At 42.5% G+C, this 24,147-nt stretch overlaps 1 protein-coding gene across 2 annotated transcripts in view; it reads right to left on the reverse strand.

Moving 5' to 3' along the window:
• Positions 1 to 24,147, reverse strand: part of LOC144686637 (integrin alpha-6-like) — a 122,161-nt gene that overhangs the window by 41,134 nt on the left and 56,880 nt on the right. For both annotated transcript variants that reach the window (XM_078552101.1, XM_078552102.1), the window contains exons 6-8: positions 14,344 to 14,554; positions 3,962 to 4,155; positions 1,450 to 1,538 (exon numbers count right to left, since the gene is read on the reverse strand). In XM_078552101.1, the coding sequence (XP_078408227.1) occupies positions 1,450 to 1,538; positions 3,962 to 4,155; positions 14,344 to 14,554 (494 nt within the window). The remainder of the gene's footprint in view (positions 1 to 1,449; positions 1,539 to 3,961; positions 4,156 to 14,343; positions 14,555 to 24,147) is intronic.

Consider the following 24,147-nt stretch of genomic DNA (forward strand, 5'->3'; position numbering starts at 1 on the left):
CTGAAATATCAGCAGCCCCACCAGAAGAATTGGACACTGCTGATGCGAGTCTACATCATGAGGATGCCTCACCAAGGAGAGGTACATTTAAATAAAATTCCAGAGAGGCCAAGTAGGCAGGCCCTCAGGTCGGAGGGGAAAACCCTGCCCATGGCCCTTTCTTTGGAGATGGAGCCTTTGACACCAATGGTCCTGGATATGCAGCAGGGAGGCTGCCTCCATTAATCTGGAGGCCTCCACATGCAGCAGGGCCCATTCCACTGCTGGTGAGCTGGTAAAATTGCCCCTATTTGGAGCTTCATGCATGCAAATTAGTTAACCACCTCTGTTCAGTGGGCAGCTGAACTGTCTCCCAACCCACCGCTGCAAAGCTATCCTGACATGGCTCCCTATTTTCTGGCCATGAAAATTCTGCCCTCAGATTTTGAGCCAATAATTGTTTTATTTACATAAGACAGACGAAGAGTAAAAAAAATACAAACATGACTCGAAACAAAAATAATAAAACCACCATTCTAGTTCTCTCTAAATATTGGAAGTAATTATGACCTTGTTTTATAGTAAAAGCAATGGAGATAACAAAAATTGGGAGATAGAAAATAGGCTGCCAATTTACTATATTATACAGTCAAAATTACCTCCACTGACTTAAAAATACTGGATCACTTCTTACCATGTAGAATAAGCTACCATTTGAAATGTAGTGCAACTATTTCTGCTGATTGGCCTGAAACTTTAGAACCCAGGCAACCCTTAGGCTGCTGACTATTCTCTGTTGGCTGACTCATAACACCCAATATAATTCTCTAATAGGAGACTTCTGACCACCGAGCGATGTATCAAATATGGCTAGAGTCAATAAATGAGCCTGCTCCCTGTCTTAAAGCTCTCAGGTATAGTTGTCAACCAAATCTATGATCCCAGGCTGATACCTGAACCATTGTTCTACATCAAGATGGCATAGGAACACCTCTGTAGCTTTACTGAAAGAGATTGGCCAACAGTTACATCTCTCAGAGTTACACTAGATTAAACAGCTATTCTTGCATAATCAGAAGGATAGTTAATTTTGACAATGCAAAGACTCTTGCAATGGTATGTAATTCTCTGGTCAATTCAAAATTAACGCCTCAAACAATAACCTGTTACATTGGCAGGAGGACCTCACTCATTATGAAGTTTTTGCAGCCAAACAGCCTGGACTTAGCTATTGGCTTTGTTGTTGTAAAAAGCTTTGCATCACCTTGTATTTTGTACTGCTAGAAATGGCACATGAAAGTGTTAACACACAAGTGAAGAAAAATTCAACAAATTAGAAATACACGTTTGTCACGATTTTGTTGTACAATTTCATAAACCAGATTTCAAACAGATTTTCCTACTGGTAACAATACGTTACATACATACTACAAAACATCTGTAAATGTGAAACTTTGTTGATAGTTCTACCTGAGAAGGTTTTGTATTTATTCCAGAACTAGATCCGTGGTAGATGAAAACCTTGCCTTTGTCATCATAAGGTGCTCCAATGGCAATATCTAAAGGTGGATACAAAGTCGGTAACTACTTTACAAATATAGATCAATAATAACTCCTAGCACATATTCATTAGTACAGCTCATGATGAATTGAAGAATATACTGTTCTACAAGAATAATTATGTTTATATGCAGTGAATAACATCGGGACACTGATTTACAATGATTGAATAAGTCAAGTTCAATTTTTACTGGTGCTTTTAAATCTGTGATGGTTTATTATTTTATGAAAACTGCCATTGATTAGTCTTTACCATATCAATGTAAAACTGATGAGGGATAAATGATGGAATTAATAAATATGGCTCTACATTTTCATGCATCATCTAGTGCACTCCTCCTGTAAAGTTGGGAAATAGTATAACAGAAGACCCAGGAAATAGTCTGGGACCAAAAACACTAAGCCCAAGGCCCTGCTGTCAGTTTCCAGAGGTCCAGTTTGGGACAGAAACTCTGTCCACCCCAATTAAACTTGTCTGTATCAGAGGATGGAAACCTCATAGCTGGGAGGTTCCTTCATCCCAGCCTAAGACCATAACCTCAGGTGAGAAGAAATATCCGAGGGTACAGGCATGAGATTGACTCTGGGCCTCTCAAGATTTTGAAGATATTTAAATTTTTTTGTCCATTTATAAAGCTGGTCAACTGCAACTCTCTTTGGCTCCTTGTGGACTGAGTGTACTGGCAAGACCTGGAGGCTTTTTGCCAGGGCCAAATGTCTATTTCATTCTATTCCATTTTTTCCAGCAGACTTAGATGCATTCTTTTTCCAGCTGGGAATATTTGAAATTGACGAACCTTCCCTGACCCTGCAAACTCTGCTGGGTCAGCAGCAAAAGTTCATAATGGGCACTTGTAGCAGGAAGTTAGTCCTGTGGATTTTAAGCCTTCTGCCATTTAGCAGGATTGAATACCATTGTGCGGTTTAGCTGCATTTGGGGAAATCCCACGTTTTGGTAGCTTTGTCTTCCAGCACTAGAGTGGATTTTCATCTTTATCAAATGGACAGTAATCTGACCTATGGACTATATGGCCCTTTAGTGAATCCACCTAATTATCATTCCATTCAAATTAATGGAATGAAAATTAGGGCATGCGATGCAATTGGCCAGATCACTGCCCAGAAAATGGGCAGAATTCTCCCATCTGGGGCTAAGACCTGTGGTGGGGGCAGGGACAGGGGCTGGGATGGGGAGTGTTTCCTGCTTCGGAGGCCACCAGGAATTCAAGCCATACCGTGCGAGCTCAGCCTCATTAAATATGTATTGGAGGGTTTTTGTGATGTTTCATGTGGGCAGGGGAGCCTGGATGGCTCGTGCCCCACCATCATATCCGGTGCCATTTTCAAAAGGTGTCTTGACATCACTGACTCACCGTTGAAGAAAGAAGATGGCCTGTCTGAAGAAAGATGGCTTGCTTGAAGAAAGAAGATGGACCTCCAGGAACACTCTGAAGCTGGGAGATGGACCTCCTTGAAGATACTGAAGCTGGAAGTTCCATCAGATAGCTGCTCCCTCCACCCATAGCCGTGTGTTCGAGGGTCCACGGTCGCTGGATGCCTTTATCCCGAACTCCAGAGGCAGCCCCAGCCCTTCTTCAGGTAAGTGCCGATATGCAAACACCACATTGGTGCAGGCGCATTCTGGACCAGCGCGATTTCCCGCTGGTGGTGTGGATGATCAGCTGGGAATGCGCAGGTGATTCCGATTGGGCCATCTGCATCCATTAGCGGGATGGAAATTGGTTTCACGCTGGCCTCAGGCGGGAATTGCAACCCACCATGGCGGGCGGGAGCGGATGATCCCGCTGTCATTTTACAATGGCGTGAAACCAATTTTTGGAACTCTCGCTCCTCCCCCTGCTCACCACTAAACCCACCGTGGGGGGAACAAGAGAATTCCACCCAATGACTCTCACACAATGATATGCCTTCTGAAGTTTATACAGAATTTAGAATAGAGAGTATTTAGAATTTGAACATTACTGACTACACACGTGGCTATAAGTTGTTCATTCCCCAGCCCGACTCCACCACAATAAATACATATGATTTTTTATTTACAAAAATACTCAGTCCAATATTGAATTGAATAATGCTTTTGAAATTTGCACTCTAGTTTTTTTTCTCAAAATAATGTTCAAAAGCTAAATAGGTTTTGAGAGAACGTGAAATAGAAACATTCTATCATTTTGTTTACCATAAATGCTAATAATGCAACTTGAGAAATTGTTCATATTACAAGGTCTAATTTCTGGGCAAAACTATCAAGTCAAAGCCCAGGTTTTTAGGAAAGGTTTCAAGTTTTATATCCGTAATCAGGTTTTCTATATTTGTTTACCTCAATATGGAAAGCAAATAAGTTAATGAGAAATTTTGTAAGCACAAACTATTTCTTCAGATTGTACAACAATTATAATCTTACCTGCATATCCATCCTGGTTAATGTCACCTATACTCTCAACAGTTAGTCCAAACATGGAGTCCATGGTCCCATTTAAACGAATGGGCTTCACTTTATTCCAGTTCCCTTCTTGATTAATGTAAACATATGCAGCACCACCAATTTCTGCTTCTTTGTCAAAGAATTGAGGGGCTCCAACCACCAGATCAAACCAGCTAGAAAATAAGATTCTCATTTAAAGTGCAGAAACAAAATGTAGACTTTTTTTTAAACAATAAATCTAGCAAATCATCCACCTCAATAGTAATGCACACATTTATATAACTGTATTTAACTCTTTCAGCTTCACAGATCCTGTTACATTTTCGAGCCTCTGCCATTGTTGCAGTTAGTTGTTATCATGGAGCATGCCTTAAATAAAACAGTGGAGACAACTGCATGATGAAGGGATGAATATTCAGAATTTATGCTGACACCTAAATTAGAAATACCCGATTTTAAATTTGTATTTCAGAGTTATACTTAAGACAATAAATAATATGAAAATGCAAATCAGGAGACAGAGAAGGAGTGAGCCTAAGAGAAGAGAGTAAAAATTCAAAATGTGACCTAACGGGAAAGCAGGTAAGAAAGGTATTTCTTTTTTTCTCTCTCTAAACTAGGGCATTTACTCAAACTAGGAGCTGAGATATTAATAATTTCAATCAGGGCACGTCTAATAGTAAGTAGCTTAAGAGTATTAGCAGAGAGCAGGTATAAAGGCATTAGTTAAAATTAGTCGTTGAAACAGGTTACTAACTAGATTCTAAAAGAAGAAATGGAGTTTTTTTCCAACCACAGCTGGGCAGCTGATACCTGTTGCTTGCAATTTCTGCACTACATGAGAACTTCAGGATATTGGGGGAACCATCTGTGTAACAAGCACCTCCAGCTGCTTGAGCTTGAGCTCAGAATTTCTGAGCTTGAGGGCAGCTGGAGTTACTGTGGAGCAACAGGGAGCATTGGTTTCCTGGATCATAAATTCCAGGAGGTGGTCACCCCACAGGCAATGAGAGTTCAGAATAGTACAATGACATCCAGGAGAGCAAGAAGAGCAAGAGGTACAGGAGTGTAGTCCAGACCATACCCCCAGTCGGCCAAAGACTTCACAAGAGGGAACAGCAAAGAGTGGAAATGCACTCGTTATAGGAGATTTTATAGTAAAGGTGACAGACTGACGTTTCTATAACCGTCACTGAGTTCAGCATGGTGTGCTCCCTCCCTGGTGTCAGGGTAAAGGGCATCACTGAGGTGATGTGGCATATTCTGCAGGGGGAAGGAAGTGCTGTAGAAGTTGTAGTATGTGCCAGTACCAATGCCACAAAGAGGACAGGCATTCAGGTCCTACAGTCAGACTTTCAGGAGTTAGGGAGGAAATTAAAAAGTACAGCCTTGAAGATAGTAATCTCTGTATCACTCTCAGTGCCAGGTTCTAGAGAGATTAGAAATAGGAAGATAGTGAGGATCAACATTTGGTTTGACACATGGTACAAGAGAGAGGGCTTCAGATCCTTAGGACATTGGTACCAGTTCTGGGGCAGACAGCACCTATTCAAAAAGCATGAGTCACACCTCAACAGGACTGGGAGCAATGTCCTTGCAGGGAGGTTCACTGGTGTGGTTGGGGAGGGCTCAAACTAAATTGGCAGTGGAATGGGCAGCAGCAGACTCAATTTGAAAAGGGGAATAAGGTGCATAAAGGAATGAGAGTGTTGGATTTTATTAAAGGAGGCAGTATCATATTAGGCAGGAGCAAACTAAGAAGGACTACAAGGAATAAAAGGGCAGGTTTAGAATGCATGAATGTAAATGCACAAAGTATGGTGAATAAGGCTCATGAGCTATAAGTACAAATAGCTATGTGAACTATGATGTAGTGACAATAACAGAAACGTGACTTAAAATGGTGAGGATTGGGTACTTAATATTTAGGGATGCAAAATGTTCAGAAAAGATAGGGAAAGAATAAAGGGAGTGGGGTAGCAGTACTGATTAGGGAAGAAACTGTATTGTCAGAAAGAGAGAATGTCCTTGAAGGGCAAGAATAGATTCCATTGAGGTGGAGAGTTGAGAAGAAAAAAGAGGGTGATCACACTACTGGGCGTATTCCATAGCCCTCCAAATAGTGAAAGAGATATAGAGGAGCAAATCTGCAGGAAAATCACAGAGATGTGCAAGAATTATAGAGAGTGGTGATATTGAGGGACTTTAATTACCCAAATATTGATTGGGATAATAATTGAGCAAAGGGAAAGGAGGGGGAGAAATTTCTGAAATATGTTCAGGAGAACTTCCTTAACACATATTCTCTGTCCAACTAAGGGGCTACGGCTGGATCAGGTGCTGAGAAATGAGGTGGGCCTAGCGTCTGTGGGGAAACACTTAGGTAAGAGTGATCATTGTATCATAAGGTTTACATTAGCAATGGAGAAGAGCAAAGAACAATTTAATGTAGAATGGGATGTGAAGGGATCCAGCCAGGGTAAAATAGGACCAATGGCTGACAGGAAAAAACTGTAATGGAACAATTAGTGGTCCTTAAGGTGGTGTTTCAGGTACGGTCTAGGTACATTCCTTCAAAGGCAAGAGAAGGGGAAACCAAAGCCAGAGCTCCTTGGATTACAAGGGAGACAGAGAATATGATAAACAACAAAAAAAAGTGGGCATGTGATGTTGGCAGATGGATTCTTCAAATGAAAACCAGGCCAAATACAATGTGAGGGGGGGAAGTAAAGAGGAAAACATAAGACTGGAAAAGAGAGAATATGAGAATAGAATGGCAGTTAACATAACAAGGCAACCCAATAATCTTTTACCGGCATGTAAACAGTAAGTGGGTAGTATGAGGCAGGATGGGGCCTATTAGGGACAAAGGAGGTGATAAAAAATTGGCTTAAGGTCAGAATACAGCTTGCTCTGGCAAATAGTTGTATTTTCAGACCGGAGGATGGTAGAAAGTGGATATTGGAATGCAGAATAAAATTTCAAAATTTGCCAATGATATCAAACTTGGAGGTGTGGCAAAAAGTCAGGATGATACAAAATGACTTCAATAGGACAAAGATAGGCTAGCAAGACTGGGAGACAAGTGGCAGGTGGAATTTAATATAGAAAAGTATGAGGTGATGCATTTTGGCACAGGGAGTAGAGAGACAATATAGGCTAAATGGTACAGTTCTAAAGAGTGTGCAGGGACAGAGGGTCCTGGGAGTTAATGTGCATTGATCTTTGAATGTGGCAGGACATATTGAAAGAATATTTAGCAAACTATATGGGACTTTGAGCTTCATAAAAACAGGCCAGTCTCCATCCACCATCACCCTCCTCTGCCTGGTTAAATTTGTCCTCACATTGAGCAATTTCACTTTCAACTTCCACTTGCTCCAAATAAAAAAGGTATTGCTATGGGCACCCTCATGGATTTTAGCCATAATTGCCTTTGTGGATATGTGGAATATTCTTTGTTCCAGTCCTATTCAGCATTCAACCCCCACCCCCCGTTATCTCTTTTTCCTGTACATCGATTACTCTATCTGTGCCGTTTCCCACTTTCACCACAAACTGGAAAATTTCATCAACTTTGCCCCCAACTTCCACCCTTGTCTTGTCTTCACATTGCCCATCTCGGACTTTTCCCTCCCCTTCCTAGACTTCCCCACTTCTTGGGATAGGCTATCGATCAATATTCATGATAAACCCACCAACTCCCACAACTACCTTGACTATAGGAAGTGGAGCGTGAGGAAGTGTAAAGGCTCCATTCTATTTCCCCATTGTCTCCCTCTCAATCGCATCTGTTCAGATGCCATTCCTTAGAAGGGCCTGTGCATGGTATAGAGTGGGAGGCCTGTTGTACAGCAGGCCCCACAGAGTCTTGGTGGGCATTGCCTGGCTGCAATGAGCAGGCAAACCTGTGTAACTGAGGTGGTCTGCTGTGACCTTTCGCTTATCTTCAGAGCTATCAGCTGATACACCACTGAAGGATTTTGTTATGGTAAGACTTATTGAACTGCACTCTTGCTCACCATGTCACAGGGTGCTGTAAAGTAGGTTTATGGGGGTTTTGAATGATGCAGTGGCAGCAAACCGTACCTCACCCCAACCCTACCACAGTGCTCCGTGATTGTTCATCAGGAGAGGTCCTGCTTATGTTGCACCTAGCCTTCATATCATGGTGAAAGGTTGCAAAATGTCCCTCACTTCCCATATCGTGGAAACTACTAATCCCTAAGGCTGACATTGGATTTGTGTGCCTCTTCACCAATGTGCCAACTCAGCACAGCTGGAAAATAACGGGCTTGAATTTTCCAGAATCTTGATACCAGACCCGACACTAAACATGTCTGTTGAGCAATGGTACTCCCCGGCTTCTCTACAGTGCTGAAGCTTGGACAACTTATAAATATCATATCAAGGCCCTAGAACATTATCATCAATACTACCTTAGAAGGATCTTGTGAATCAAGTGGGAGGAAAAAGAACAAACACGAACATCCTCCAAAACACAGGTATGCCAAGTATAGAGGCAGTGGTAATTTCGCATCAGCTGAGGTGGATAAGACACGTCATCAGAATGCTCGATTCAAGACTGCCCAAAAAACGGTGTTCTACTCAAAGCCTCTCATAGCTTCCATGAAGGTCTGCTCTATTCACAATCGCTACCAAAGTGGCGATTCATCATCAGAAATGGTATCAAGGCCTTCCAATCAACAAAAGCAGCCAGAGAGAGAATGGCAAGGGAAAAGGAAAAAGAGGGCAGCTGCTTGAGTCAACAATCACCATTATTTTTTAACTAGCTGACAACAGATGTCTTAATTATGTAAGCATGGTCAAGGCTAAGATAGGGCTCAAAAGCCTTCTGCGAATGCACATCCAAAATTGACATCTCATTGCCAACCAGCCATCTGGACAAAAGAATCATTCCCCAATATAAGGGATTTCTGACAGACAGAATTCTGCTGATGCAACCTTCAACACCAGCACTTCTGATATGTCTTCCTTTTTTCTCAACTGCAGATTCCCCACCATTATGGTAGACAGGACCCTTGACTGTGCCCAGCTAACTTCGCACACTTCTGCTCTCACTTCAACTCCATCCCAGAACCACAATAGGGTTCACCTTGTCCTCATCTTCCATCCAAACAGCTTCTGTATATGATAGATCATCCTCCGTCAATTCAGCCACCTCTGATGTGACGCCACAACCAAACGCATCTCCCTTATTCCACCCCTTTCAGCATTCGGAGAGGATCATCCCCCTCAGCGATAACCTGCTCCCCTTCCCACAGCACCTTTCCATGCAAGCGCAGGAGGTGCAACACCTGTTCTTTTACCTCCTCCTTTCTCATTGTCCAAGACCCCAAACACTCCTTCCGAATGAAACAGCAATTCACTTGTACTTCTTTCAATTTAGTATAATGTATTCGCTGTTCAGGATGCCATCTCCTTTACACTGGGGAGACCAAATGCGACTTGACGATTGCCTTGTGGAACATGTCTGTTCAGACTGCAAACATGACCCTGAACTTCCAGTCGCGTGTCATTTTAATTCTCAATCTTGCTCCCACTCCGTCCTCTGTCCTTGGCCTCTTGCTGTATTCCAATGAAGCTCAAGGAACAGCACCTCAGCATCTGGTCTCAACATTGAGTTTTTAAAAAAAAATTCATTCATGGGATGTGGGCGTCGCTGGCTAGGCCAGCATTTATTGTCCATCCCTAATTGCCCTTGTTCATCGGGCATTTAAGAGTCAACCACATTGCTGGAGGTCTGGAGTCACATGTAGGCCAGGCCAGGTAAGGACAGATCTCCTTCCGTAAAGTTCATTAGTGAACCAGATGGGTTTTTATGACAATTGACAACGGTTTCATGGTCATCAGACTTCAAATTCCAGATTTTTATTGAATTCAAATTTCACCAACTGCCATGGTGGGATTCCAACCCAGGTCCCAAGAGCATTACCCTGGGTCTCTGGACTACTAGTCAGTGACAATACTACTGTGCCACCACCTCCCCACCAGTTCAACAATTATATATCGTAACCTCTGCCCCTATTTTGTTTCCATTTTCATTGCTGATTTGGTTTTCTTCTCTCTTGGTACCCTCTTCTTTCTTTTGCTTGCAGATGGCAGTTACTTGTGATTCTGCCATTCACACCTCCTCTAGACACAGCTTTTGTTTCTTTACTTATCCCATCACCACTCCCTTTGGCCTTGCACCATGATTCTTTTGTCATTTAATCTCTCCTTTCTGCCACCCTATCACTTTTCTTTTGCCTACCCTCCTCACTTTTCCAAAACCTATCACATTTTTAACTTTTCCAAATTCAGATAAAAATTCACAGAACTGAAATGTTAAGCCTGTTTCTCTCTCCACAGATGCTGCTGAGAATTTCCAGCATTTTCTGAATTTATTACAAATGATGGTGAGGTCAGAAAATTTCACCTCACAATTCATCAAAAACATGTGTCTGGACCTGTCTAGTTTCTTTCACTACAACAATGACTGCACTTCAAAAGTACTCCATGAACTGTAAAGCATCTTGGGATGCCCTGAATTGCAAAGGCACTATATAAACGACATTTGTTATTTCTTTGTCTGTCTGCTATGGCAAATGCTTTCTAAAATATCAACATTTATCTGCAGTAGGGGATGTTTTTGTGGATGGTGCTGTAATTAATATTAATAATGTTAGAAGGCCCAATCTGGTAATATCACCTCCACACATCATACTGGAATGTATTTTCCTGTTTAAAATCAGCATCTGTGTCAACACGCAATTCCATATCATAGACACTAGGTGGCACTTTAGCATGGTATCTCAAATTGAAGATAGAGGCAACTGGGTAAATTGTATTTATTGACTTCTTCCATTAAACTAAATACAATTTGCACACTTATATTTTTCAAATGCTTATTCTTCACACTTCATAGAATGGCTACAGCACAGAAAATAAAATAAAAGCAAAATATTGCAGATGTTGGAAATCCGAAATAAAAATCTCTCTGGCTCTGAAGAAGAGTCATACGGATTTGAAACATTAACTCTGTTTCTCTCTCCATAGATGCTGCCAGACCTGCCGAGTTTTTCCAGCACTTTAGGTTTTTATTACAGGAGACGACTATTTGGCTTGTCATGTCCAAATAGGATCTCTTCAGGAACAACACCCCTGCCCCGGCAAACTATTTTCCTTCAGATAATTGTCCAGCTCTCTTTTGAAACCCATGATAACTCTGCCTCCAACACGCTCTTGGCTGGGCATTCCAGGCCTAACCACAAGCTACGTGAAAATGTTTTTCCTCATGTCACCTTTGCTTCTTTTGCTGTTTACCTTAAATTGACTCTTATGCCCATGGGAACAGTTTTTCCCTACTCTGTCCAGACCCCTCATGATTTTGGACACCTCTATCAAATCTCCTCTCAACCTTCTTTTCTCCAAGAACAGCTCCAGCTTCTCCAATCCATCCAACATGCTGAAGCCCCTTATTCTTGGAACTATTCTCCTAAATCTTTTCTGCACCCTCTCAAATGCCTTCACATCCTTCCTAAAGTGCAGTGTCCAGAATTGGACACAATATTCCAATTGAGGCTGAACAGGTGTGTTTTACAAAAGGTTCTTCATAACTTGTTTGCTTTTGTACTCTATGCATCTATTTATAAAGCCCAGGATCCCGTATGCCTTTTTAACTACTTTCTCAATCTGCCCTGCCACTTTCAACGATTTGTGCATTTTTTACCCCCAGGTGGGAGGCTCCAGCAGCCCCTGTAGAATTGTACCCTTTATTTTATAATGCCTTTCCTTGTTCTTCCTACCAAAACTTCACACTTCTTTGCATTAAATATTATCTGTCCATTGCACCAGTGTGTCTATATCCTTTTTGACGTCTATCACTGTCCTCCTCACTGTTCATTATAATTTCAAGTTTTGTATCATTTGAATGGCGAGGCAGGCTCGAGGGGCTGAATTGCCTACTCCTGCTCCTAGCTTTTATGTTCTTCTGTTCTTATCTGCAAATTTTAAAATTGTGTCCTATACACCCAAAGTCTAGGTCATTAACACAGATATAGAAAAACACCACTATATATCTTCCTCCAGAATGAAAAACAACCATTCACCACTATCTTTGTTTCCTGTCACCCACCCAGCCTTATAACCATGTCTCTTTCATTCCATGGGCTTCAACTTTGCTGACAGCCCTGTTATGTGGCACTTTATCAAATGTCTTTTGGGAGTCCATATACACCACATCAACGACATTGCACTCATCAACCCTTTCAGTTATCTTATTGAAAAATTCAGTCAAGTTAGTTAAACACAATTTGCCTTTAACAAATCCATGCTGGCTTTCCTTAATTGATCACTGGATGACCAAGTGACTATTCATTTTATCCTAGATTACCATTTCTAAAAGCTTTCCCACCGCCAAGGTTAAGCTGACTGGCCTGTAGTTATTGGGTTTATCCTTGCAATGTCATGAAGGGGTATTAATGTCTATAATGTTATTGGAAATTATTGTTAAATTGGAATTGTAGTAGGGACTGTGTCCATGTCTGTGTCTTAATAGATTAAAGCCAGCTAGTCTGGGTACTTTGATGTATAGTAGTTTGAGATGTTAATTAGATAAACATAAGGAGAAAAACGTAAGGAGAAGGTGGTAAAGTGTAAATTTGCATTTGTTGAATAAACCAATCAAATGAATGGCTAAAATCTTGCACCTAGCTGGGAGACACCAAACAATGTATTTATATTACCAATAAAATTGGTAGAGTGGAAGGATTATTGTTAGGAGAGGTAAAAATAAAACCTAGTAATATAATGGAAAACTTACATTCAAAGGGGAAGCTAGGTATAAAACAGAAAGGAGTTTGTGTGTGTGAGAAGCATTTAAGTCCTAACCAGCCTGTAAGCCTACAACTGTGTCTGCAAAGGACCTCATTTTGAATCGTAAGGTCAAATGTGCTTTGCCTGGTGTCTGAAGTCTGTGGGTTATTGTTGCCTTGGTGAAGATTTACCTGGGAGTGATTAATTTAGGGATTTGTTTAAAAGTTGTTATGGTAGTAATGTGTGTGTGTTTAATTTGTTATTAAATCAATAAATGTTTAATTTAGTTTTATATAAAAAAAACCTCGAGGCTTGGTGGTCATATTCCTGAATTCAGTGCTGCATCTCAAACATACCAATTGAAAACAAAAATAAAAATACCTGGAAAAACTCAGCAGGTCTGACAGCATCTGCGGAGAGGAACACAGTTAACGTTTCGAGTCGGTATGACTCTTCAACAGAGTCATACGGACTCGAAACGTTAACTGTGTTCCTCTCCGCAGATGCTGTTGGACCTGCTGAGTTTTTCCAGGTATTTTTATTTTTGTTTTGGATTTCCAGCATCCGCAGTTTTTTTGCTTCTATACCAATTGAAAATATAGGTTATGAAGTTGTTCAAGTTTCCCTCTGGGATTTAAACAACTCAGCCTTTACCCAACTGTTGTGTCATAACACAATCTTTTCTGAACAAGGGTGTAACATTTGCAGTTCTCTGGCACCCACCCTGTATGTAGGGGGATTGGAAGATGATGGCCAGTGCCTCTGCAACTCCCATCCTTACCTCCCTCAGTGTTCTCTGGTGCACCTCAGCCAGTCCTGGTGACTCGTCAACTTTAAGTACAACCAGTTTTTCTAATACCTTGGGCCGGATTTTGGCTACCAAGTTGGGTAGCTCAAGTCAGGAAATCTCCCGATTTGGCAGTCCCACCTCAGTAAAAAGTACCTCAAAACATGTAATTTTCACTCCAGGCAGTGGTGGGGGTGCAGCATACAGTCGGGCCCACTGGCCCCGGAAGCAGAGCGTAGGCAGCAGAGACAGGTGAATGCCAAGGCTCGATGGTCAGAGGGCAGCCTTGGTTCTCTGGGAATTTGTCCCAGTTGTTTTAGAAGTTGTAAGACCCTCTAGCCCTTACCCCTCACACCCACTCTCAACCCCCACCCACCACCCATAGCCCCTCAAGTCCTCCATGCCAACTCATGCCCACACCCAACCCGCCATCGCCACTCATATCCTCCTTATCACCTCCATTGCCACAATGGAGATGGAGAGAAGGAACCTCATAGTAGCCCCATTTCCTTCTCCTGCAATAGAAAGCAGAGGTTCATTCCAAGCCCTATGTACATTTAAGAAACCTTTTGGACACCATTGCCCATTTAACGTTGACTGCTCCTCTATTATCCCATCTAGCTTTGTAGCACCACTGAATATTTCACAAATTGAAAAAATTAAATCAAGTGCAGAAGTAAGATTTGAAAGGTTGGAGGTATGAAATCTGCAGGATAATGCTCGTACTCTGTACATTCCAAATTAGTACTTGCCTCACCTGTCTTTGTTAAGATCCACCACAGCAACATCATATCCAAAAGACGATGCCAGCCCTTCACCTTTCAGGACATGTTCAGTCATTAGGTTTCTCGTATGGTTTTCGATCTTTAGGAAAACAACAGCTCCTGCATGGTTGGCTCTTGGTGCACCAGCTACAAAGGTCAGTGTGTCCTTTGATGTGATTCCTTTGCCCGAGTCCAGAGAAAAGCCTAACACAAAACAATAGGATCAGCTTGCATATCCTAATCAACAAAACAGCCATGGACAAACTGATAAACAAAGGCATTACAGCAAGGATCTGCATTAGATCTCCCATTGAACCAATACAAAGGAGTTTCAGAGCTTAGTATTTGATTCCCAATGTGAGTTGAGTAGACACTGGGAAAGAAACTAGGCTCGACATCCATTTTTTGGGCACACGCTTCTGACGCAAAGCATGTTGGATGCCATCTTCATATGGGCATAGGCTGCATGCAGTGAACATCTGACGGTAGTATGCAGTGCACATAGAACATCAATTTTGATACCAGAACTGCAATTTTTCAGCTCAATGGTTCAGCTGATGTTCTTTTAACCTCACACAGCTGAACACACCTTAAGCAGCAGGAAAGGACTCCCCATACAGCATTATTTTAAAGGGATCATCAATTACTTTCAGGTTTTTGCTGGCTGATTTTGTCATGAACACTGAACTTTGCATGGTGATGATGTTTTAAACTGTCCCTCAAATGAGAAGTAAAATAGGTAGTTCTGAAAGAGGGGGGGGGGGATGAATTCCTGGTTAACACTTGAGTTTGGAGAAATGCCCATGTGACTTCAGGTTGCTATGCAAATGAGAATTGAGAAGGGAGAGAAAGTCAAATAGAAACCTATGGTGGTGTATGGAACAGTGGCAGTTTTAGCACCTTTCACAGAAACTCAGAACAGGAGAAAGTTCCTGCTTAAAAGCAGGCAGAAGAGAACTGGAACTCTCCCAGGAACAGGTCTTCTCTGTTCTGTAGGAAATGGGGAGCAGAAGTAAAAACATATGGGAAAAATAGTTTTACCAGAGCAGATTAAACTGTTTACAGGGCTTGGATACAGAAATCTCTGGAATTCTGGATTGTTAGGATTGTCGCGACCTGAGGAATAAGGGGAGTTCATCAAGTGGTGCCTTGCTAGTGATAATCAGATATTTGCAAGACTCGGTAGGAGTGCAGCAGTTGACTATGGACACTGGAAGATTTGCCTCAACATGGCAAGAAGTGATTGAGCTCAACTGCAGAGTTGGGAGAATCTTTTGGACTGACCTCTGATTATACGTGTGTCCGAAGCATGGTGTAAAGTTAAAGAAATTTACCTTTTTTAAAAAATTGATGTACCGTTTGCCTGTTGGTTGATATTTGAGTTATTTTGATTTTAGTTTGTTACAGTAAGCCTTAAAAAGTGAAATCTTATCTTTGGCTATTTTCATTGGGTTGTTTGGAAATTCATCTCCTCCAAGAAGTTATTGATCTCTGTGGGAAGCGTAACAGTTTCATCTGGCTGTTCTACAATTCTACATATTTTGGTGCTCTCTATAGTTGTTTCATGTTTCAATAATCTACAGGAATTGGTGTGGCAGGTGCTGAAGGACTTGTTGCTGACTTCAAGGTTTCTGCAACAACTAGTTGCTCCCAGCCATGGAAGCATTTGTGCATTAGTAGGCCTCCCTCTTGCAATAGAGCATGACTGAAAGCGTGAGCAGAGGCCATGGTGATGACCCATGTACTTTGGGAAAAGCATGTACTTTCTTTTTGTGCAATGTCAAGACTAAGGTTGACCATGTGTGCGGGAAGTGTCTTAAGCTGCAACTACTTGAAATCTACATTTCGGAGCTGGAGCTGCGGCTGGAGTCACTTTGGACCATCTGCAAGGCTGAGATCTTCGTGGATAACACGTAGTGAGATGGTCACACCGCAGGTAAAGAGTGCACCAGCAGAAAAGGAATGGGTGACCGCCAGACAGGGTAAGGGCACTAGGCAGGTAGTGCAGGAGTCCCCTGAGTCCACCTCCATCTCCAACAGGTTTTGGATACTGCTGGCGGAAATGGTTTCTCAGGGGAATGCAGTAAGAGCTAAGTCTATGGCACCACGAGTGGTTCGGCTGCACGGGGTGGGGGTGGTGGGAAGAATGGGACAGCAACAGTGATAGGGGATTCTATTGCAAGAGGAACAGATAGACAGCCACAGACGTGACACCAGGATGCTATGTTGCCTCCCTGGTGCCAGAGTGAAGGATGTCACTGAACAGCTGCGGGACATTCTGAACAGGGAGGGTGAACAGCCAGAGATTGTGGCCAATATCTGCACCAACGACATAGGTAAAAAGAGGGATGAGGTCCTGAAATCAAAATATAAGGAGCTAAGAGATAAGTTAAAAAGCAGGACATCAAAGCTGGTGATCTCAGGATTATTCCCAGTGCCACGTGACAGTTAGATCAGGAATAGGAGAATAGACCAGATGAATGCATGGCTGCAGAGATGGTGTAGGAGAAAGGGATTTAGGTTCCTGAGGCATTGGGACTGATTCTGGGGAAGATGGGACTTATATAAGCTGGATGGGTTACACCCCAGCAGGGCAGGGACCAATATCCTCGCAGGGGCATTTGCTAGTACTGTGGGGAAGGGTTTAAACTAGAGCAGCAGGGGGATGGGAACATGAGCGAAGAGACACAATAGAGGGAAACAAAGATAGAAATGAATGACAGAAAAGTAGAAAGCAAAAGTGGAAGGCAGAGGAAACAAAGGTCAGCTGCAAATAGGGCCATAGTACAAAAAAAGTGTAACAATTTTTAAAATACAAGTCTAAAGGCACTGTATCTGAAGGTATGGAACATTTGCAATAAAGATAGATGACTCAACAGTGCAAATAGATGTAAACAGGTGTGACACAATTGCAATTACAGAGACATGGCTGCAGGGTAACCAAGGCTGGGAACTGAATATCCAAGGGTATTCGATATTTAGGAAGGACAAGCAAAAGGGAAAAGGAGGCATTGTAAGTTAAGGTGCAGACTTGGTGCAGACTCAATGGGCCGAAGGGCCTCTTCTGCACTGAGAGATTCTGTGAAATCAGTGCAATAGTGAGGAAGGGTATTGGCTGATAAAATCTAAATGTAGAATCAGTCTGGGTGGAGCTAAGAAGCAACAAGGAGCAGAAAACAGTAGTCGGGGTTGTCTATAGGCCTCAACAGTAGTGGCAAGGTAGGGGATGGCATTAAACAGAAAATTAGAGATGCATGTATCAAGGCTGCTACAGTAGTCATGGGTGACTTTAATCTATATATAGACTAGGCAAACAAATTAGCAATAATACTGTGGCGGATGAATTCCTGGGGTGTGCATGAGATTTTTTTTAGACCAGTACATCGAAGAACCAACTAGGGAAGAAGCTACCCTAGATTTGGTATTGTGCAATGAGAAGGGGTTAATTAATAATCTTGGTGTGCAGGTCCTTTAGGGAAGAGTGACTATAACATGATGGAATTCTTCATTAGGATGGAAAGTGAAGTAGTCCAATCTGAAACTAGGGTCCCAAATCTAAACAAAGGAAACTACGAAGGTATGAGGGGTGAGTTGGCTATGACAGATTGGGTAACTTCATTGAAAGGCATGAAGGTGGATAGACAGTAGATAATTTTAAAGGAACAAATGCATCCATTGCAACAGTAATACATTCTTTTCTGGTGCAAAAACAACAGGAAAAGTGTCCCAACCATGGCCAATGAAAGAAATTAAAGATAGTCTTAGATCCAAAGAGGAGTCAGATAAAGTTGCTAGAAAAAGTAGCAAGCCTGAGGATTCTCTTTACTGTCACCTGCTTAACTTGCAGGGGAGAACCATGTTCGATGTGATCAGCTACATGTTTCACAAAAACCATGACGAAGAGCCAACTGTCCTCCTGGAATGTGATGCCACATACCCGATGCTGTTCAGAAGCATTTAAAAAGTTTATAACATTAGAAGGAAAGTGGACATATATCTTTGTCCAGATCTTTCCTTGTGGGCAATACTCCCATTTGAACAGTCAACCAAAACTGGCAGTGCTTTAGAAGTAAATGCAAAGAAGGCGTTTAGAATTCAGCAAAGAACGACTAAGAGATTGATTAAGAGGGGAAAAATAGAGTATTAGAGTAAAGTTGCAAGGAACACAAAAGCAGACAGTGAAAGTTTCTGTATGTATGTAAAAAGAAAAATAATTAGTGAAGACAATTGTAGGTCCAAACCAGGAGAATTTAACAGAGAACAAGGAAATGGCAGAGCAATTAAACAACTACTTTAGTTCTGTCTTCATGGAAGAAGACACAAATAACTTCCCAGAAATGCCAGGAAACCAAGGGTCCAGTGAGAAGGAAGAATTGAAGGAAATTAATATTACTAAAAAAGTGGTACTGGAGAAATTAATGGGGCTGAAAGCTGATAAATCCCCAGGGCCCAATAATCTACATCCCAGAGTACTAAAAGGAGGTGGCCATGGAAATAGTGGACATGTTGGTTATCATCTTCCAAAACTCTGTAGATTATGGAACAGTCCCGTCAGATTGGAGGGTGGCAAATGTAATCCCACTATTTAAAAAAAAGGAGGGAGAGAAAACAGCAAATTACAGACCAGTTAGCCGAACATTAGTAGTAGGGAAAATGCTAGAGTCTCTTATAAAGGATGTGATAACAGGACATTTAGAAAATATCAACAGGATTAGGCAAAGTTAACATGGATTTATGAAAGGGAAATCATGTTTGACAAACGAACTGAAGTTTTTGAGGATGTAACTAACAGAATAGATAAGGGAGAACCAGTGGATGTGGGCATATTTGGATTTTGAGAAAGCTTTTGATGAAGTCCCACATAAGAGATTAGTGTGTAAAATTAAAGCACATGGGAATTGGGATAATGTATTGACATGGATTGAGAATTGGTTAACAGACAGGAAATAAGAGTAGGAATAAATGGGTCTTTATTAGACTAGTGGGGTACCACAGGGATCAGTGCTTGGGCCCCAGCTATTCACAACATATATCAGTGATTTGGATGAGGGAACCAAATGTAATATTTCCAAGTCTGCTGATGACACAAAACTAGGTGGGAATGAGAGTAGTGAGGAGGATGTAAAGAGGCTTCAAGGCAATTTAGACAAGTTGAGCGAGTGGGCAAATACATGAAAAATGCAGTATAACATGTATAAATGTGAAGTTATCCACTTTGGTAGGAAAAACAGAATGGAAGAGTATTATTTAAATGGTGATAGATTGGGAAATGTTGATGTACAAAAGGACTTAGGTGTCCTTGTATCCCAGTTACTGAAAGCAAGCATGCTGGTGCAGCAAGCAGTTAGGAAGGCAAATGGTATATTGGCCTTCATTGCAAGAGGATTTAAATACAGGAGCAAGGATGTCTTACTGCAGCTGTAAAGGGCCTTGGTGAGACCACACCTGGAGTAGTGTGTGCAATGTTGGTCTCTTTATCCAAGAAAGGATATACTTGCCATAGGGGGAGTGCAGCAAAGGTTCACCAGACTGATTCCTGGGATGGCAGGGTTGTTTATGAGGAGAGATTGGGTCAACTAGGCCTGTATTTACTGGAGTTAAGAAGAATGAGAGGCGGTCTCATTGAAACATATAAAATCTAAAAGGGCTGGACAGATTAGATGCAGGGATGAGGTTTGCTCTGGCTGGGGGGGTCTAGAACAAAGTGTCACAGTCTAAAGGTACAGCGGTGGGCCATTTAAGACTGAGATAAAGAGAAACTTCTTCACTCAGGGGACAGTGAACCTGTGGAATTCTCTTATCACAGAAGGCTTTGGAGGCCAAGTCATTGAATATATTTAAGTAGTAAATAGATAGATTTCTAGACTCTAAAGGCATCAAGAGGTGTGGTGAGAAAGTGGAAGTATAGTGTTGTGGCAGAGGATCAGCCATGATCATATCGAATGGTGGAGCAGGCTCGAAGGGCTGAATGATCCTGCTCCTAGTTTCTATGTCTCTACGAAGGGACAGGTAATGCCACCAGCAAAATACTGAGGAAGAGGAAGGAGGAGGAGGAAGAGGAAGGCAGGTGGAAACATGGCACAACCCCTTTCCAATGGGCTGTACATTAAGAACTAATTTGATTGAGATACTAGCAACCATAATCTCAAAGCCCCATTCATCACAGCCCCTCAGCTTCCCTCTTTCACTGAGTATCACATCATCCTCTTTACCACAGTGCAAAAATATAAGCCACCACAAATTCATAATTGATAACATGCCGTACTATTTTTTAAAAATGAGTTTATATATTGCTTGCAAGGTCGGTGTCAATTGCCCATCCCTAATTGCCCTCAGACGTTGATGGTGAGTGTCTTACTTGAACCTCTGCGTGATGTAGGTACACCTGTAGTGCTGTTATGAAGGGAGTTCTAGATTTTGGGCCATGCAACAATGAAGGAACAGCAATATATTTTTAAGTCAAGATTGCATCTGACTTGGAAGGAAAATTGCAGATGGTGGCATTCCCTTGTGTCAGCTGCCTGTGTTCTGCATATTATGGGTACGGAAGGTGCTACTGAATATGTCTTGGTGAGTTGCTGCAGTGCATTTTGTAGATGGTGGACACTGTGTCACTGTGTGTCGTGGAAGGAATGATTGTTTAAAGTGGTGTATTGGGTGTGAATCAAGAGCACTGCTTTGTCCTGGATGGTGTTGAGCTTTGAGTTTTATTGGAGCTGTAATTATTCAAGAAAGTAGAGAATACTCCAGCAGACATCTGATGTGTGCCTTCTAGGTGCTGGACAGGCATTGGAGAGTCAGGTGGGGAGTTACTTGCTGCAGACTAGCTAACCTCTGGCCTACTCTTGTAGTCAGTGCACTAAAATGGCTGGTCCAGTTCAGGTTCTGGTCAATGATGACCCCAAGGATGTTGATAGTGGGGGATTCAGCAATCGTGATGCCATTAAATGTCATGGGGAGATGGTTAGATTTTCTCTTGTTGGAGATGGTCATTTCCTAACAATTACATGGTGAATGTTACTTGTCACTTATCAGCCCAAACCTAAATGTTGTTCAGGTTTTGCTGCATGCAGGCATAGGCTGCTTCAGTATCTGAGGAGTTATGAATAGAACTGAGCACTGCAATCAAGAGCAAACATCCCCATTTCTGACTTTATGATGGAAAGCTCACTGATGATGCAGCTTAAGATGTCTGGGCCTAGGAGACTATCCTGGGTGATTCCTGCAGCGATGTGCTGAGGCTGAGATGATTGGCCTCCAATAACCACAACCATTTTCCTTTGTGCTTGTATGACTCCAGCCATTGGAGAATCTTCCCCTAATTTCCACAGATTTCAATTTTACTAGAGCTCTTTGATGCTTGGTATACCTTTATACCAAGGGCAGTCACCTCACCTCAGGCATTTAGCTCTTTTGTTCATGTTTGGACCAAGGCTGTAATGAAATATGGAGCCAAGTGGTCCTGGCAGAACCCAAACTGCACATCAGTTATCAGGTTGTTCATGAGTAGGTGTTGCTTGATAGCACTGTTGAGGTCACATTCAATCACTTAATTGATGATTGAGAATAGACTGAAGGGGATGTAAATGGCCTGACTGGATGCATCCTGCTTGTTTTGGACAGGACACACTTTGGCAATTTTCCACATTAATCACGTAGATGCCACTGTACTAGAACAGCTTGGCTACAGGTGTGGCTATTCTGGAGCACAAATCTTCAGTACAACTGCTCGGATGTTTATCACAGCCCATAAACTTCCTATGTCCAGTTCTTGATAACACGTGAAGTGAATTGAATTGACAGACTGGTATCTATAAAAGGTAGACACCTCAGGAGGAAACTGAAATGGATCATCCATTTGGCACTTCTGGCTGAAGATGGTTACAACTGCTTCAGTCAGGACTTTGGAATGATGGGGATCGGCTCCCCTTCATTAAAAATGGGAATGTTCATCAAGCCTCCTCCTTCTGTTAGTTGTTTAATTGTCCACTTCATTCACAATAGGATGTGGTAGCATTCCAGAGCTTTGATCTGATCCATTGGTTATGAGATCGCTTAGCTCTGTCTTTAACATGCATGTAATGTTGTGTTGTAGCTTCACCAGGTTGACACCTCATTTTAGGTATGCAGTGTGCTGCTCCTTGCATGATCTTCTATACTCCTCACTGAACCAGAGTTGGTCCCCTGATAGTAATGGTGGAGAGGGGAAAATGGTGGGCCAAGAGGTTACAGATTGTGGTAAAATACAATTCTGCTGCTGCTGTTGGCCCATGGGATCTCACGGGTGTCCAGTTTTAAGCAGCTAGATCTGTTCTGAATCCATCCCGTTTAGCATGGTGGCGGTGCTACACAAAAATGCATGATGCCCTCAGTGCGAAGATGGGACTTTGTCTCCACAAGGACTGTGTGGTGGTCATTCTTACCAACACTGTCATGGACAGATGCATCCGCAACAGATAGATTTGCGAGAATGAGGTCAGGCAGGATTTTCCCTCTTGTTGGTTCTCTTAACACTGGCCACAGGCCCAGTCTTGTAGATATGTAGCTAGCTCAGTTAGTAGTGATGTTAACCAGTCACTTTTGGCGATGGACATTGAAGTCCCTCATCCAGAGTTACTCTCAGTGCTTCTGCCAAGTGGCATTCAACATGGAGAAGTACAAATTGATCAGCTGAGTGAGAGCAGTAGGTGGTAATAACCAGGAGGTTTCCTTGCCCATGTTTGACCTGATGCCATTAGATCCTTGTGCATTACCTGAGTGCCCATCTTGCTTGTGCCTCGTGTCCTAGTGCTCTTATGCAGTCTACTTCAATGGCTGCAGCATGGTTGGTGCAAGGCTGCTGAATTTCACCTTTGGGCCTACAAGGTCCAGCTTCAGGCTGCATCACCTTAGCTAGCTTACAGGTGACAGCAAGGGCACTGGCAGAGTGGCAGGGTGGGAGGATGAATGCTGTCATTCAGAGAGTGCAGTAGGCTTGTGCTCTATGGAGCCACTGACACTGTCCTGGGGAAGCACCTCAGCATTAGAATGTGTTAGAGGGCAAGATTGCTGTTCTGCTGCGATACGACGCAAGCCCCTTTGAACACTGATATCCGTGGCCATTATGGCAGCAATTTAACCTTGCGTGACAGAAAGCTGACTTTGCATGAATTCAGCCTGAGCTTTTAACTGTAGCACTCAGTCTTTTGGTGGACTTGTGCTACAATGGAAAGTGAGGCATTGGCCAAATGCCTCAGTATGTATGGTTGGGTCCACAACTGCCCCTGGAGTTGGCCACCAATTCCATGCTAGAAATGTTGGGCACGAAACCCTATGCCAGTTTGGTGCTGGACTCCTCCATGCTCCTTGGCATGGACTGCAGGCTTGCTAGCACCAAACATTTTACTGTGTATACCCAACTGCCTATTTCTATGGCTTTCCCTTGTTAAAGTTTTCATCTGAATCTACTGCAGCAGAACAAGTGTGTGACCTTGTTCTCCAATGAGCTGGCACCTATGCTATCCTTGTCCTCTGCTCTGGCTGCAGCACCTGTGTCCAGTGTCTCACCACATGCAGGTGTTGCTTCTTATCTATCCTCTAAGATATGCACTGTTTCAGTATCTTAGCTGATGGCTGCAAATTTGAAGGCAAGTGATGGATGTCTTCACCATTCTCTTCTTAGTCTTCCTCCATGGCCTCACCAGGGTGCACTTCTTGGGTATCTGAAAGGACAAAGGACACTAGGTTGTATTGAGGGTAGGCGAGAGCAAATCAAGGCGAGAGCAAATCATGAGGTGTATGCTTGCGCCATTTGAAGC

This window comes from Cetorhinus maximus, chromosome 11 (assembly GCF_964194155.1).
Source record: "Cetorhinus maximus chromosome 11, sCetMax3.hap1.1, whole genome shotgun sequence".
In the NCBI taxonomy this organism is placed as follows: domain Eukaryota; kingdom Metazoa; phylum Chordata; class Chondrichthyes; order Lamniformes; family Cetorhinidae; genus Cetorhinus; species Cetorhinus maximus.